At 50.0% G+C, this 17,339-nt stretch overlaps 1 protein-coding gene across 1 annotated transcript in view; it reads left to right on the forward strand.

Moving 5' to 3' along the window:
• LOC135255804 (rap guanine nucleotide exchange factor 6) overlaps positions 1-12,158 on the forward strand; it is a 44,110-nt gene extending 31,952 nt beyond the window's left edge. The window contains exons 2-4 of the mRNA XM_064337468.1: positions 5,879-5,949; positions 6,146-6,202; positions 12,043-12,158. Coding sequence (XP_064193538.1) covers positions 5,879-5,949; positions 6,146-6,202; positions 12,043-12,130 — 216 coding nt within the window. The 3' untranslated portion in view covers positions 12,131-12,158. The remainder of the gene's footprint in view (positions 1-5,878; positions 5,950-6,145; positions 6,203-12,042) is intronic.
• The last annotated feature ends 5,181 nt before the right edge of the window (positions 12,159-17,339 follow it).

The raw sequence follows: 17,339 nt of genomic DNA on the forward strand, positions 1-17,339 counted from the left end.
AGGAGGAGCAGAGGAGAAGTGCAGGGAGAGGAGGAGCAGGAGGAGGAGTGCAGGGAGAGGAGGAGCAGTGGAGGAGTGCAGGGAGAGGGGAGCAGTGGAGGAGTGCAGGGAGAGGGGAGCATGGAGGTGCAGGAGAGGGAGCAGAGGAGAGTGCTGGGAGAGGAGGAGCAGAGGAGAAGTGCAGGGAGAGGAGGAGCAGTGGAGGAGTGCAGGGAGAGGGGGAGCAGTGGAGGAGTGCAGGGAGAGGGGGAGCAGTGGAGGAGTGCAGGGAGAGGGGGAGCAGGTGGAGGAGTGCAGGGAGAGGGGGAGGGGGATGGGTTGTTTGCAGAGAGGGTGAGTGTGGTCCGCAGGAGAGAGTGAGAGCTGCTGGGTCGAGCAGTAGCTGGGTCAGGCAGCGGTCATGTTTGCTGTGCGGTCAATGCAGCGGTCACTGCACTGGCTGGAGGAATGAGCTCAGCTGCTACACTGTGTGAGGAGGGGGGGGGGGGGGTGTTTGAACTGTGGCTGTAAATTATTGTGTGTGTGTTTGTGTGTTATATTTAACCCTGGGCTGCGCAGACTGCAGTGGTGTGTGTGTATGTATGTGTGTGTGTGTGAGTGTGTGTGTGTGTGTGTGTTATATTTAACCCTGTGCTGCGCAGGCTGCAGTGGTGTGTGTGTATGTGTGTGTGTGTGAGTGTGTGTGTGTGTGTGTGTTATATTTAACCCTGTGCTGCGCAGACTGCAGTGGTGTGTGTGTATGTATGTGTGTGTGTGTGAGTGTGTGTGTGTGTGTGTGTTATATTTAACCCTGTGCTGCGCAGGCTGTAGTAGTGTGTGTGTCTGTGTATGTGTGTGTGTGAGTGTGTGTGTGTTATATTTAACCCTGTGCTGCGCAGGCTGTAGTAGTGTGTGTGTATGTGTATGTGTGTGTGTGTGTGAGTGTGTGTGTGTGTTTGTGTGTTATATTTAACCCTGGGCTGCGCAGGCTGCAGTAGTGTGTGTGTATGTGTGTGTGAGTGTGTGTGTGTGTTTGTGTGTTATATTTAACCCTGTGCTGCGCAGACTGCAGTGGTGTGTGTGTATGTGTATGTGTGTGAGTGTGTGTGTGTGTGTGTGTGTATGTGTATGTGTGTGCGTGAGTGTGTGTGTGTGTTTGTGTGTTATATTTAACCCTGTGCTGCGCAGGCTGCAGTAGTGTGTGTGTGTGTGTGTGTGTGTGTGTGAGTGTGTGTGTGTGTGTGTTATATTTAACCCTGTGCTGCGCAGGCTGCAGTGGTGTGTGTGTGTGTGTATATGTGTGTGTGTGTGAGTGTGTGTGTGTGTGTGTGTGTGTGTTATAGTGCAGTGGTGTTTGTTTAACCTTGTGCTGCAGTAGTATTCGTGGAATGCGCTACTTTGTGCTCTGACTGAGTGTGTTTGCGTGTGTACGTGTGTGCGTACATTTGTTTGTGTGTGAGTGTGGCGTTCAGTGCAGGGTGGGCTGTGGGAGGAAATGCCTGCGCTCCTGAGTAAATGCTTCTGCCCCAGTGCATGCTGGGAACATTCCATGAAGGACTCGAGTCGCGCGGGGCAGGGCGTCACTGAGGGTTCACTACGTCATTTTAATGTGTGTGTGCGTGTGCATGCGTGTGTGTTTGCGCGTGCGTACGTCTGTGTGTGTGTTTGCGCGTGCGTGCGTGCATCTGTGTGTGTGTGTGTCCACAGCTAGAACTCTCTCACACAGTCAGTTCTAATGCCAAGACCGTTTCTCATTTTTAATGTGTGTGGGATTGATGATCTGTTCTGTGTCTGCGCATCATGTACCTGTGTCTGTGTGTGTGGTGTTGGAGCTGCAGGTGTGTGTGGAGCTTCAGGTGTGTGTGATGTTGCAGGTGTGTATGGTGTTGGAGCTGCAGGTGTGTGTGATGTTGCAGGTGTGTGTGGTGTTGCGGCTGCAGTGTTAACATTAACACGGACAGTGTTAATGTGTTTTGCCACAGGCAGTATAAGCTCCGTATGAACAGTGTTAATGTGTTTTGCCGCAGGCAGTATAAGCTCCGTATGAACAGTGTTAATGTGGCGCTGGAGAACAGCAGAGGCGGAGTCTTGCCGTCCTTTCTGCGGCCTGACTGTCCCTCTTCGCTCTGGGCCCGTTGGAGCTCGGTCTCGATGTTTTACAAAAACAACAAAACAGGCTGTAGTCTGAGACGCGAAAAGATGCTGGTTCCGTCCGTCACGTGTTTGGGAGGGAAACCGCGGCTGTCGCCACTCTCCCAAAATTGGCAGCGCGGTTGGCGCAGGAATGCGGCTGCGGTTGCAGATAATTGGACATTTCGAAATAAGTATGGGAATTTGGACGTGTTGGGCGCCAAATTTAAACCAAAATAAAGGCAGGAGAAAGGCAGCTAAAAAATGCGTGGCCTTCGAATTGCGTAAACTTCCGTTTTTAGGATGTCACAGCGCGAGGTGAGTCAATCTACTGTCACCCGTTGTGTTCCGGTTAAACATTGAGCCGAACGGAATTGCGTAATCCCAGAGAAGAATGCACCGCCTTTTGTTTTCGCGGAGCGCAGGTTTTGCGCCGAGCCGCGGTTGAAAAGGCCTGCATTTGAAAGAGTGGCTTTACCAGTCCTGCGGTTCCCTCTTCGGGCGGAAGAAGACTCGTACCGCCCTCTAGTGGCCAGATCGTGTAATCGACCCACGTTTTAATTCCTTTGTTTGGGTATCGGTTCCATTTACGGTTCCATTTACGCGCAGGTGACCGAGGCCGTGGTATACGCGCATGGCTACATTTGGCATGTGGCTAAACCTGATTTAGCTTTTTTTTTTTTTTTCCCGCAAAGCTGCTTTAATCCCTTACTGTGGATGTGCAGAGCACAATGGCTCTTTGTGGAATGCCGCTGGGCTGTGCAGATTTATTTGAAATATGAGTAAAATGTTTGTGTGGCTGCAGGCCACTTCTCTGCGAGGGTTCGGTTGTGAGAGGAGAGCTTTGTCTGCGTCGAACCCCCTCGGCCGTTTTGAGCTTTTGACCGATCGGTCTGTTCTCCTTTCTGTATGACTGACTGCCTTTGACACGGGCTAAATGATGACAAGTGTATGTGTGTGTGTGCGTGTGGGAGTGCGTGTGTTTGTGTGTGCATGTGGGTGTGCGTGCGTGTGTGTGTGCATGCCAGCATACAGAAATAATAAGCAGGAATGTCATTTTTTTACGGATTAAGAGGCAGAGGACTTTGACTGTGTCATAAGAACGCACATTCCCACGCATACGCACTATTACGCACATACACACACGCACACACACAGGTGCAGTATTTCTTAATTAAATCACATCCCTGATTGCTGCAGTGCCCAGCCCAGCTCTTTCTCCCTCTCCTTCTCTCTTTCTGTTTCTCTCTCTCTCTTTCTGTTTCTCACCTCTCTCTCTCTCTCTCCCGCTGTGCTGAGTCACTGCTCAACTGCTGGATCTGCAGCAGCTAAGAACCTGTCACTGGAAACACATCTCCAACCGAGCACATCCTACACACACACACACACACACACACACGCACGCAGTCACACACTCGTACACACACTCACACTCTTGCACATCCTCGCACACGTGCACAAGCTCACACACACATACTTACAAACTCACGTGCACACACTCACACACTTACTCACACGCACACGCTCTCTCTCTCACACACACGCACACACACATTCACTCTCTCTCACACACGCACGCTCATGTGTACACACACACTCACACGCACGCATGCTCTCTCTCTCTCACACACACACACACGCGCGCACACACACACACGCGCGCTCACGTGTACACACACACACGCACACACAATCTCTCTCTCTCACACACACACTCACTCTCTCTCTCACACACACATGCGCGCTCACGTGCACACACTCTTTTCTCTGTCAGCATGCGTACAGATCTGGTACCCTGCGTGCTGCTCTGATTCATTGTCTGGCTCTGGGGGGACAGTACCGCTGGCCAACAACAGGGGGCGATGGTGTCCCATCATTGCATTAAACTGCTAACAAATCACAAATGGTACTGTAATACCACACTGGACCTCACGAGTGTGACCATAATGACCTGACAGTGATTTAATTCACAAGCTAGCATTGGTTTAATGTTAAGAAAAATGTAAGTGGGGATAACCAGACTTTTATTGCTTTGTGATCATATTTGGAAGGAAATTGGCTTGAGTACAGCTGTACAGTACTGACTGCAGTACAAATTACGTTTGTGTAGTTCTTCTTTGTTGGATTCTCAGGTATTTAAATGAGATTCAGTGCGTGTTCAGGTGCTGATGCTGAGGGGGTTGGGGGGGTTAGAGCTGCTGGGAACACTGAACACCCAGGAGCTGCCTCTCACCTCTGAGCTCAACACCCCCATACACCTTCACTGTCTGGAGTGAGGGAGGGGCGTGCGAGACTGGGGGCTGTGTGAGAGAGAGAGAAAGAGGTGAGAGGGAGAGAGAGAGAGAGAGGTGAGAACTGTAAAGAGATGTGAAAGGGAGGGAGAGAGGGAAGAGAAAAGACAGTGACAGGAGGAGTATGTGGAGTCGAGAAAAAGAGAGGGAGGAAGGGTGCGAGGAAAGAGAGAGAAAGAGAGGGGAGAGGGAGAAAGATGGAGATAGGAAGAGAGAGATTGATGGACTTTAATGCTCCTTTATTGTAGCCACTCGCCTTCTAAAAAATGAGAAAATATTGCACAAAGAGAGAGAGAGAGAAGAGAGAGATGGAGGGGGCAGAGAAAGAGAGAGAGAGAGAGGAGTGAGATGGAGGGGGCAGAGAGAGAGAGAGAGAAGAGTAAGATGGAGAGGGCAGAGAAAGAGAGAAGAGTGAGATGGAGAGGGCAGAGAAAGAGAGAGAGAGAGAGGAGTGAGATGGAGGGGGCAGAGAGAGAGAGAGAGAGAGAGAGAAGAGTGAGATGGAGAGGGCAGAGAAAGAGAGAGAGAGAGAGAAGAGTGAGATGGAGGGGGCAGAGAGAGAGAGACTCGTCACACGCCCCTTTAAGGAAGCGCTCGCTGCAGGAAGCATCCGCCTCTGACCACTCCTGCCCGATGAAAGCTCCCAGCATCCTCTCTGCCACACATCAAAGAGCCGCGTCTCCGCGCCTCCTGCTCTGATCTCCGCCGGCGTGCGTCTGTGACGCAGTTTCTCCTCTCCTCTCCCCTCCTCTCCGCTTTCCGCTGAGCCGCGTATCCGCGCGCGGGGCGTGCGCTCGGCTCCCAGTCGCAGCGATAAAGATCCGCCTTCAAACGCCGCGTGCCGCCGTGGAAACGCTCTCCGCTCCCTGTGTGGTCCCGAGCAGCACGCTTTATTAACCCTGCTGAAGAGCCAGGTTTCTCGGCCTGCTTTTCCAGAATTCTAACTCGGCGCTCCAGAACTCCACTGCTTTTCAGTCGCCAGCAGCGACTGTGACATCAGCATTGGAATGTTCAGTTAAGAACGTTCTAATGACGTTTGTGATGTCACATCTTAAAGGGATAAGCAGGAGTGGCTCCGCCTTGGTTGTAATTCTCTGCAGCGTCATGCCTTTTCTTGTTTTCCTCTTGCGTTGCGCTGGTTCGTGACCACAGGCACGCGTTTCGTACGGTTCAGTGCGTTGACGCTGAGGTGATGTCACTGTGGCTGTGTACCGCAGGCGTGTCACGCTCTAAGTGTTAGTGCTTTCTGTCAATCAGCAGCCACTTTACACCTTACAAACGAGCTGTGTGGATCCTGTAGCCAAGGCATGATTTAAATGAAGCACCACAAGTGCTTAAACAGGCCAGAAACCAGGAGCGCAGCAGTCCTCCAGACCTGCAGGGGGCGATCTCTGATGTATTGCATTCTGATGAGTGAGGTGTGTGGGTGATGTCACTGTAGCCCGCGGCTCAACCTGTCTTCCCCTTTCTCTCTGTAGGACCTGGAGATCGTGTACTCCTACCTGCATGGGATGGAGGCCCTGTCCAATCTCAGAGAGCACCAGCTGAGGTAAGGCCTGACCTGGGGTCAGCCGTTTAATCCTGCCTGTGGCTTATGTAGGCACAGTGATGGGTCAGTGTTAGGATGCTGTGCTTTGCTGAGGTTGCAGTGACGGGTCACGTAGTCCTGCCTGTCTTATCTGAACTGTATGCTTCCAAACTGGCCAGCTCGCTCACTGGTCTTTTCTCTCTTCTCTCCTCTGCAGGATGATGTGTGAAACAGTGCGCTATGAGAGGCACGAAGCCAACGAGGTGTTGTATTAGTGAGTATCTCCTTCCCCTAAATCCCGTCTTACACTCTTATATTAGTGAGTATCTCCTTCCCCTAAATCCCATCACACGCTGTTATATTAGTGAGTATCTCCTTCCCCTAAATCCCATCACACACTGTTATATTAGTGAGTATCTCCTTCCCCTAAATCCCATCACACTCTTATATTTGAGTATCTCCTTTCCCTAAATCCCATCACACACTGTTATATTAGTGAGTATCTCCTTCCCCTAAATCCGTCACACTGTTATATTAGTGAGTATCTCCTTCCCCTAAATCCGTACATGTAATTAGTATATTCCTTCCCTAAATCCATCACACTGTATATTAGTGAGTATCTCCTTCCCTAATCCATCACACATGTTATATTGTGAGTACTCTTCCAATCCACACACAATTATATTAGTATCTCCTTCCCCTAAATCCCATCACACACTGTTATATTAGTGAGTATCTCCTTCCCCTAAATCCCATCACACACTGTTATATTAGTGAGTATCTGCTTCCTCTAAATCACATCTCACACTGTGTTATATTAGTGAGTATCTCCTTCATCTAAATCACAGTTCACACAGTATTATATTAGTCATATCTCCTTCCCCTAAATCACATCTCTCACAGTGTTATATTAGTATCTCTTTCCCCTGCATCACATTTCATACAGTACAATATTAGTATCTCATTCCTCTAAATAATATTTTATAGTGTTATATTACTGAGTATCTCCATCCCCTACATTGTATTCATGCAATATTATATTATGAATTTCACACAGTGTTATGTTAGTATGTCCTTCCTCTACATCATATTTCACACTGGAGCATCAACAATAAACTTGCCTCTCTCTGTGAGGCTTAGACAAACTAAACAGGAAATGGTTAGATGTGCCAGACTGAGGCTCCATGGACCCAAATATGGTCCGGAGCTGGAATGACTCGCTGAGCCGAGCAGATTGTAACAGCCACTGCGAGTCTTATCATCGGTGCATCATCCTGAGTGACTGACAGCGCGCGGTAATGCCTGTGCATTGTTATGCTAATGAGGCCGCGCTCTTCGCGCAGCTCCGTAGGTCCCTCTGCGGGTTTTAGAACGAGTCATTTCCACACGCCGTGCGGCACGGCGTCCGCACTCGGGCTCCAGAGCCGCAGAGGCGGCCTGTTCATAACGAGCCTGTCAGTCTTTAAAGGGTCAGGCTGAGGGTAGTCCGCTAAACCGCCATTCCCTTACGGAGGGAAATGAGGATTAATCATTATTGCGCATGTGAGTCGCAGCACAGATGCAGCGCATGCGTAGCTGGAATGAATGACTGAGTGAATGAATGAATGGCTGAATGAATGAATGAATGCATGACTGAATGAATGAATGAGTATATGACTGAATGAATGAGTGAATGAATGAATGAGTGCGTGACTGAATGAATGAATGACTGAGTGGGTTACTGAGTGACTGAGTGACTGAGTGACTGAATGAATGACTGAATCGCTGAATGACTGAGTGAATGAGTGAATGAGTGAGTGACTGAGTGACGGAGTGACTGAATGAATCGCTGAATGAATGAGTGAATGAGTGAGTGAGTGAGTGAATGAATGAGTGAATTAGTGAGTGACTGAGTGAGTGACTGAGTGAATGAATGAATGAATGACTGAGTGGGTGACTGAGTGAATGAATGACTGAGTGGGTGACTGAGTGAATGAATGACTGAGTGGGTGACTGAGTGAATGAGTGAGTGACTGAGTGAGTGAATGAATGACTGAGTGGGTGACTGAGTGAATGAGTGAGTGACTGAATGAATGACTGAATCGCTGAATGACTGAGTGACTCAGGCGCTGTGAGGCAGTGAGGAGCGGTGATGAGTGACTCAGGCGCTGTGAGGCAGTGATGAGTGACTCAGTTTGGTTTGGGCGCTGTAAGGGTGAGGAGCGGTGATGAGTGACTCAGTTTGGTTTGGGCGCTGTAAGGGTGTGGAGCGGTGATGAGTGACTCAGGTGCTGTGAGGCAGTGAGGAGCGGTGATGAGTGACTCAGTTTGGTTTGGGCGCTGTGAGGCAGTGAGGAGCGGTGATGAGTGACTCAGGCGCTGTGAGGCAGTGAGGAGCGGTGATGAGTGACTCAGGCGCTGTGAGGCAGTGAGGAGCGGTGATGAGTGACTCAGGCGCTGTGAGGCAGTGAGGAGCGGTGATGAGTGACTCAGGCGCTGTGAGGCAGTGTGAAGCGGTGATGAGTGACTCAGTTTGGTTTGGGCGCTGTGAGGCAGTGGAGCGGTGATGAGTGACTCAGTTTGGTTTGGGCGCTGTGAGGCAGTGGAGCGGTGATGAGTGACTCAGTTTGGTTTGGGCGCTGTGAGGCAGTGTGAAGCGGTGATGAGTGACTCAGTTTGGTTTGGGCGCTGTGAGGCAGTGAGGAGCGGTGATGAGTGACTCAGTTTGGTTTGGGCGCTGTGAGGCAGTGAGGAGCGGTGATGAGTGACTCAGTTTGGTTTGGGCGCTGTGAGGCAGTGGAGCGGTGATGAGTGACTCAGTTTGGTTTGGGCGCTGTGAGGCAGTGAGGAGCGGTGATGAGTGACTCAGTTTGGTTTGGGCGCTGTAAGGCAGTGAGGAGCGGTGATGAGTGACTCAGTTTGGTTTGGGCGCTGTGAGGCAGTGGAGCGGTGATGAGTGACTCAGTTTGGTTTGGGCGCTGTGAGGCAGTGAGGAGCGGTGATGAGTGACTCAGTTTGGTTTGGGCGCTGTAAGGGTGAGGAGCGGTGATGAGTGACTCAGTTTGGTTTGGGCGCTGTGAGGCAGTGGAGCGGTGATGAGTGACTCAGTTTGGTTTGGGCGCTGTGAGGCAGTGTGAAGCGGTGATGAGTGACTCAGTTTGGTTTGGGCGCTGTGAGGCAGTGGAGCGGTGATGAGTGACTCAGTTTGGTTTGGGCGCTGTAAGGCAGTGAGGAGCGGTGATGAGTGACTCAGTTTGGTTTGGGCGCTGTGAGGCAGTGGAGCGGTGATGAGTGACTCAGTTTGGTTTGGGCGCTGTGAGGCAGTGGAGCGGTGATGAGTGACTCAGTTTGGTTTGGGCGCTGTGAGGCAGTGGAGCGGTGATGAGTGACTCAGTTTGGTTTGGGCGCTGTGAGGCAGTGTGAAGCGGTGATGAACTCCTCGGTTCGGTTTGCTAAGTGGGCGGTTGCCAGTCTGTCCCGGGGCACTGGTGGGAGGGGCCTGTGTGGGCGTTTTGATTGGCGGCGTCAGGCTTTAATGGCGCTATACGCCCGAGCGGTTTCCTGTTCCTGCCCGGGTCCGCTCTTTCATCCTCCCGCTCCCTTTGTGTTCCCGCCCACACCGCTACCTCCGCCGCGACCGAGCGGCTTCATCTGCGCCGCCCGCTAAAAACCCAGAGCCCCCGTCACGTCCTCCCCGCTCGTCCTGACCCAAATTCCCGCTCTCTCCCGCGGAAATGTGTCTCCGCACGTCCTCACTTCATTTAAGCTGAATACTGAGTGGGAAACAGCACAGTTTGGGTTTTACTAAAAAAACTCCTCTCAGGAAGAAAGAAGGACAGAAACGTTTGAGGCGTATAGCAGAAGCTGTTATCCAGGGACTCGCACGGCTAACGTTCTTTCTGCCCGCAATGCGTTTACACAGCTGGGTATTTACCTGAAACACTATGGTTATGGCCATCTATTTACAGTACCGAGCACGGTGGTCACTATGGTGGCAGTGTAGCGTAACGGCACGAGAGCTGGGCTAGCGTTTCTAAGGGTAACAGGTTCAAATCCCAGAAGAGGCACTGCTTTGTAACTGTTTAGCAGGGTATGGTTGTGTGTGAGCGGGGGCGTTCTTACCTGCAGGGTGCGGGGACAGGCACGCAGTGGCAGCCGTTCAGGTCTGTGTTTACACGCGAGCCTGTGGCTTCTATCAGCCCCGCCACCTCTTACATCACCGCCTTTGATGTCACCGCTCGACAAACACTTCAGAAGCATATCGCTCCCCAGCCTTAACGCCTCTCCTTCCAGCCTTAACACACACACTGGCTGTGTGCACAGCTGAACACTCTCTCCTACAGTTCTAGGTTACGTATTCATCACTTTCCCTCTCCCCCCCCCCCCCCCAAAAAAAGACAAACACAGTTGCGCTACACGTAGATGTCCCACCACACTGGGTAGTGACATTGTGACACCTGCTTTACGTGTGAGGCTCCGGAGGTCTATGTCTGTGTGTCATTAAGACACACAGATAAATATTGAGTGACATTGGAAACGCAGAAGGGAGATGTTTGCAGTCACTCACTCAGTATTCTCCTTAGCAAATACAGTGCGTTTCCATATTTAATAATGGCTCTGATAAGCTGGTTACCTGAGTGCTCTTGCCTTTATTTCTTTATTTTTGCGGTTCAATGCCGTGTTCCTGTTGGGTCCTGAGCCATTCAGGAGGTGAAAACAGGGATTCGGGTCTGAACCTGCTTTTCCTGAGTATAAAGCACAGTTGTAGAGTGCAGGGGGTTCCTCTGATGTGCTGCCTTGTCACTGTCATCTGCGCTTGGATCCCCCTGCTGGTCAAGACTAAGGACTGCACCAAGTGAATCGTGTTCCTAAGCTAATATCCAAAAATATTCTCTGGCATTGTCACAAATGACGTAGCTACAGCATCCTGCTCGAGACTCAAACTTATAACCTTCTGGTGAGAGCACCCGGTCCTTTAGGGCGGTGAACACACCCTGCTGGACTGGTTTGACGTGCACAGTGCTTCCTGTTTTTAACGTGCTATCCCACAATGCCGTTGCCTGAGGCGTGTGTGTGCGTGTTTCCAGAGGGACTGCTATGAAGGTGATTATATGTGCGTTTGGCCATTAGTGTGCCACCATGGAGCCTCATTTAGGCCTCATGCATCTCTGCTCACATGTTCGGTAATGACCGGCCCTCTTCAGCACCGCCTTCTGAAGGTCACTTTAAAACGGTCTTCACACACACACACACACACACACACACACACACACACGGCACATTTCTCCCATTAGTTCTGAGGCTGCTGTGTGTATGATAAGCGCTTGTAGTGGTTGTGGTTTTGTTTGTTATACGCGGGTGACCCAGTTCAATCAGAACTACATCTCATCTCACACAGTAACACACACATCTCTGCACCACACACCCTGCTGATTAATACTGCACTCTGCTGAGAGAGAGAGTGAGAGTGAGAGTGAGAGATGTGTTAAAGAGGAAGAGATTTCCACTGCTCACATGTCCTCATGGCGTCCATTTACAGAGCAGAATTACAGCTGTATGAATGAGCAGATCCTGATCACATGACTCCCTGAAGCTCTGACTCTGACTGACTCTGCTCTGGCCCCTCTTAAGCACATATTTACCTAGGCCTGGTTAGGATCTGCTCCCATATGTACGTGTGTACCAGGCTGTGTGTGAGTGAGAGAGCTGCAGAGGAGGTTGTGTGAGTGTGTGTTTGCATTTGTGCTTGAGCTTGCACGCGTAAGTGAGTGAGAGTGTGTGTGTGTGAGCATGTGCGTGTGCATGTGCATGTGCATGCTTGCGTGAGTGTGCGTGCTTGCGTGTATGCGAGTGAGTGAGTGTGTGTGAGCATGTGCGTGCGTGCGTGTGCGTGTGTGAGCATGGTGCGTGAGTGCGTGTGCGTATGTGCTTGAGTCGTGGTGCGTGAGGCGTGAGTGCGTGGTGCGTGGTGGTGGTGAGTCGTGATGGTGATGCGTGTGTGTGTGTGAGCATGTGCGTGCGTGTGTTTGAGTGCGAGTGAGTGAGTGTGTGTGTGTGTGTGTGTGCAAGTATGTGTATGTTTGTGCTGTTCTGTGATGTGGAGTTTCTCATGGTTGTCTCTCTCCCCTTTTCCAGTCCTGATGACATTGGCACCTGCTGGTACATCCTCCTGTCTGGCTCAGTGTTCATCAAAGAGTCCATGTTTCTGCCCAGAAGCAGGTGAGCCGTCCAACCTCAACTGCATGTGCTATTCTACCACTGTTGCTATAGCTACTGCTGCTATTGCTAATGCTAATGCTGCTATTGCTATAGCTACTGCTGCAATTGCTATAGCTACTGCTGCTATTGCTAATGCTAATACTGCTACTACTAATGATACTACCACTGCTACTACTACGGCTGCTATTGCTACTGCTGCTATTGCTATGGCTAATACTGCTACTACCACTATTACTACAGCCTCTACTGGTAGTGGTAATATTGCTGCTATTGCTATTGTTACTGCTACTACTACTGCTATTGCTAATAGGCCTACTCCTGCTGCTATTGCTAATACTGCTCCTCCTACTGCTATTGAAAGTACGTCTGCTGCTGTAACTGCTGTTACTGCTACTACTGCCGATGCTGCTGCTGCTACTATTATTACTGCTGCGTCTACTTTCTCCTCCCTTCTCCTACTTATTCTAGAAGACTCTTAATAAACGCTTATCCCTTTTCGCTCAGCGTCTGAACCTAATGTTCGGTGAAATTTCTCTCTCTCTGCCTGAGGCGATTATTTAGATTAACGCAATCCCACCCCCCCCCCCTCCGGGAGCTCAGGCCGGCCCTCTCCGACGATCCGACATTTACTCTGCCTCCAGACGCGTGTCGATGTGCGTCATTTCAGAGAGCGCAGTGCTAATGTGCTTTATTGAGCGCTGAATGAATGTTTTATAATGCTACATATTCAGCTGTCCGTGTTGTTAATTGTGTTGTTTTTGCGTGTCAATCAAGGCGTAAAATTTGTATCCAATGTTGTATTTATCATTTCAGACGCAGCTTTGCGTGTCTGGCACTGTTTACGCCAATCTTAAAATTAATTTTTTGAGGAGCTTTTAAAATATATGTTACTTAACCCTTTGGGGAGCAGGGTTTTTTTTTTTGGAATGCTTTTTTTCAAAACTCTAAGTCAGTGTTCTAGAACTCTGTCGCTTCCAGCAGCGATTGTTGCATCGGCATTAGAGTGTTCAGTTAAGAACATTCCGGTCACGTATTTGCGATCTTGCTCCTTAGAGGGTTGAATGGTGTGTGGGTTTACTGCTACATACGGAGGTCACAGGAATGACTCTCTCTCTCTGATCTTGCACACGGTCATAATAGCCTTTAAAAAGCGAGTGTGCGCACACAATTGGATGTGACGCAGGGCCTGTGATGCCTGACTCAGGGAAATGGAGCCTGTAAATGTTGATTAGTTTGATTTTAACACCCGTGCCACAGCCACGTATGTCAGAACAGTGCTGTCTTTGAACCCAAGCTCTCCCCTGGTTATTCTGAATTACAAAATAACATTACTTAGTTTAACAAAAAGGAAAAAATTATCATTTAAAATGTCTTATTTTGTGAACCTAAAACTACCATTTGACCCAGGATCCATGCAGACATACAGAAATGCTGCTCCTGTGCATATGTCAGAACAATACACTGCAATTAAAAATGAAGACCTGTGGTTGAACCTCTGTAGGATTATAAGTCTTGGATTTTACCATACGTATTTATAAAGCAAGAACCAGTCAACAAATCCATGGGGAAATCGCTGTATGAATCATGCTAAGCAATTGATTCATGTGCTTGTTTTTTCCCCCCACCACACGGTGTTTTTGGTGCGTCTCCGGCTTGCTTATTCAGCCGTTCGAACGGGCATAAAGGAGCGCGATAGCGGCTTTGATGTGCGCGTGGGGACGCGAGCGCGTGTGCTCACTGATAGCCGCGTGCCCCGCTTTATTTCGCTGAAACGGGAAGTTTGTTTAATTCTGCTGACGTGCCTGCCGTGGGTGGATCTCTCCCCCCTCTCTGATTCTCCGCACCGGAGCGGTACAGAAATCGACGGGGCAATTGCCGGCTTCTGTCTCAGTAATTCTGCGCTCGGGGCAAGTTTAGCGCTAAAACGTAGCGGAGATAGCTTTGACACAGCAGAGCGGTAGAAAAAAAGGTGCTCAAACGGCAAAAGCGAAAATGGAAAAAATAATTGGTGCAAATAGTACGGTGAAAAACCCACTTTGATAGTGTGTAAAACACATGGGGTTCACGCAGCATGTCAACACGCAAAAACTCACTTTGTTTTGTTTTTTGTTGGGATGTTTCTTGTATCCGTACATTGCAAGAGCTAACATGTTTGTTTTAGGCATTAAACCCAGGAAAGCGCTTGTTTGTCTTTTTTCTTAAGTAAGGGCTTTTGCAAGGGCCACGTGTAGTTTTCAGATGAAAATGAGAGGTCTCGTTCCATGAGCGTCTCATCAGATTTTCACTGGGTGCGTCTCCAACATTTTACCATCGTCCCATCAAACCCAAAATTGCAGACAGGAAATTTGTTTTTAATCTAATTTTAAAAATATATATATTATAGTTTTTTTTCTATTTTTGTCTTGCTGATGAATTAGTTCCGTTCAGTTGCAGTACTTTTCCGTTTGGAACTTCCGCAAATGCGTACAGTACGGGCAGCATTCATATCTACAACACGCGTAAGGAACGGTAATATAAAAGGACCGAACGCGCTCTGGTAGGTATTCAATGCAATTGGCACAGAAGCGCCGGTGCTTCCTTATATTTAAATAAATAAAATAAGTAAAGCTGGCTTCGTGAACTTGAGCGGCCAACGCCGCCATTTCACCCTCTCTCATACCGCTGATATCTGTCGAGATGAATTTAAAGGTCTCGATTTATTCTGCGCCCGAGGCTCCTGTAAACGTTTGGCTGGCCCTGGTTTTGACTGGCTTTGACGTCATTTTGAGCAGTGGCGGAAGACATTGCCACAGCTGTCCGGCCGAAAATAAGTTTGCTTCTTCAGAATTCTACAGGCGTTCCCTGCTTTGTGTGTGCAGCAGTGTCACACGTCACTGGATGTAACTCCTAAATAGGCCGGGTTTCGCTCACATTTTTTGGATGTTTTACATAGTTTAGATCAGTCAGCAGTGGATACTGTTTTTAGCATGAGTCATCGCCTGCTGTAAATTTCTAGGAAGTTTCCATTTCCTCCTCGCCAACTGGAACTGGGCCAGTGATAAGTTGTATACATTCATTTATATATAGTCATTACACACACAGGCACACAAAAATGCACACACTCTCACACACGCGCACGCACACTTACATGCACGCACACCTCTACAGGTATATTTATTTTGATAATATCAGTGTATATTGATGTTTGGCGGGGCTCAGGGCAGTTCTCTGTGCAGGTGTGTTTCGGTGTGTTTGTGACGGTAAGGGACGCAGGTTATGTTCTCACTTGGCTCTTCTCCCCTGTGGTTTTGGCCTGGTTGGTGGTTTTGGCGGATGTACCAGGTCCTGCTGGTAAAGGGCACGCCGTTTATCTGAAAGGGGAAGAGCGCAGAGCCCTCTTTCGGTTTTAATCTGAGTTCTGTGGTGCCCCCTTCCTCCTCCTCCTCCTCCTCGCTGGTCGCTGTGCTCTCCTGGCGGTAATGGCGGGCCCGTGTGCTCATGGGATATCGGGGCGTGTGGAGTGAGTTTAAAGCATCGCTGGGAAGCGCCATGACGTACAGGGCGGCGGGTACGAGTTGGGAGTTCTGCGGGGCAGCGTGGGAAACGGAGTGCGTCGGGAACAGTGGCCCAGTTCTCATGGCTGTGGGGGGGAGGGGGGTGTGTGGCCTGGGACATGGGGGCGTGGTCTGTGGATAAGGGTCTGCGGGATGGTGGTTGGTGGTCTGTGGGGTGGTGGGCGGGGCCTGCAGTTTAGGGGGCGGGGCTCTGGGCAGGGGGCGGCAGAGACGGCGTGGGTCGCCCCCCCCCGGCAGGAAGCGGGCTCTCCGGTGGAATGTTGGCCGCAATCCACTTGGCGCACGGGGGCCAGAGTAGCATGAAAACACACACACACACACACACACGCACACACACACACACACACACACACACACACACACACACACACACACGCACACACACACACAGCACGAGGTGCTGTACATGCATACAGTGGCTTGGTCTCTCTTTGGGGAAACACACACACACACACACACACACACACACACGGCACGAGGTGCTGTACATGCATACAGTGGCTTGGTCTCTCTTTGGGAAAACAACACACACACGGCACGAGGTGCTGTACATGCATACAGTGGCTTGGTCTCTCTTTGGGGAAGCACACACACACACACACACACAGCACGAGGTGCTGTACATGCATACAGTGGCTTGGTCTCTCTTTGGGGAAGCACACACACACACACACACACAGCACGAGGTGCTGTACATGCGGACAGTGGCTTGGTCTCTCTGAGGGAAAACACACGCACACTCACACACACACACACACACTCTCTCACACACACAGCACGAGGTGCTGTACATGCTGACAGTGGCTTGGTCTCTCTGAGGGAAAACACACACACACACACACACACACACACTCTCTCACACACACACACAGCACGAGGTGCTGTACATGTGGACAGTGGCTTGGTCTCTCTGAGGGAACTCACAGAAGCTTGCATTTTGTAGAAGAGGAAGATGAGACGTGTTTATTTTCGCTCTCTCTTCATTCGACTCTCCTACCCGGCACAGTTTGGAGGCAGCAGCTGAAGGTAACGGTTGTGTGGTATCTCTTTCCACAAATGAAACCTTGCATCTCTGTGGGTTCCTGTGAAGTAGGGCAGGAGTGTGTGTGTGTACGTGTGTGTGAGCGTGTGTGTGTGTGAGAGTACGGGTGTGTGTGTGAGCGTGGGTGAGCTTGAGCATATGTGTGTGTGTGTGTGTGTAAGCTTGAGTGTGTGTGAGTGTAAGTGTGTGTGTGAGTGTGTGCGTGTGTGAAAGAGAGACAGACAGACAGACAGTGAGTGAGTGAGAGACCGAGACAGACGGACAGACAGACGGACAGCAAGTGAGTGAGAGAGTGAGAGAGAGAGAGAGAGCAGGAGTATGATGCTGCTGCACTCACAGCCAGGGCAGAGATGGAAAGTCAGTGGTGGGAATAATGCTGTGAGTTTTACCATGCTGCACTGGTAATTTTGTCTCATGGAAGTCTGAAGTAAAATAGAAACCACAGAGAAAAGAAACCAGAAAGTCTTTTCTCAGAAAACTTGGTGCAAGGGGGTTATTTTAGGTACTGAAGTCATTAGCGAGCACTCGATCCTTCTGTTCGTCTGATTTCAGCTTTTAAGAAAAGATTGGGAGGATTTCTGCATGTCTGTATGTGTCCATCTCTGTTCATCTGTCTG

Source organism: Anguilla rostrata, chromosome 5, assembly GCF_018555375.3.
Source record: "Anguilla rostrata isolate EN2019 chromosome 5, ASM1855537v3, whole genome shotgun sequence".
NCBI lineage: Eukaryota > Metazoa > Chordata > Actinopteri > Anguilliformes > Anguillidae > Anguilla > Anguilla rostrata.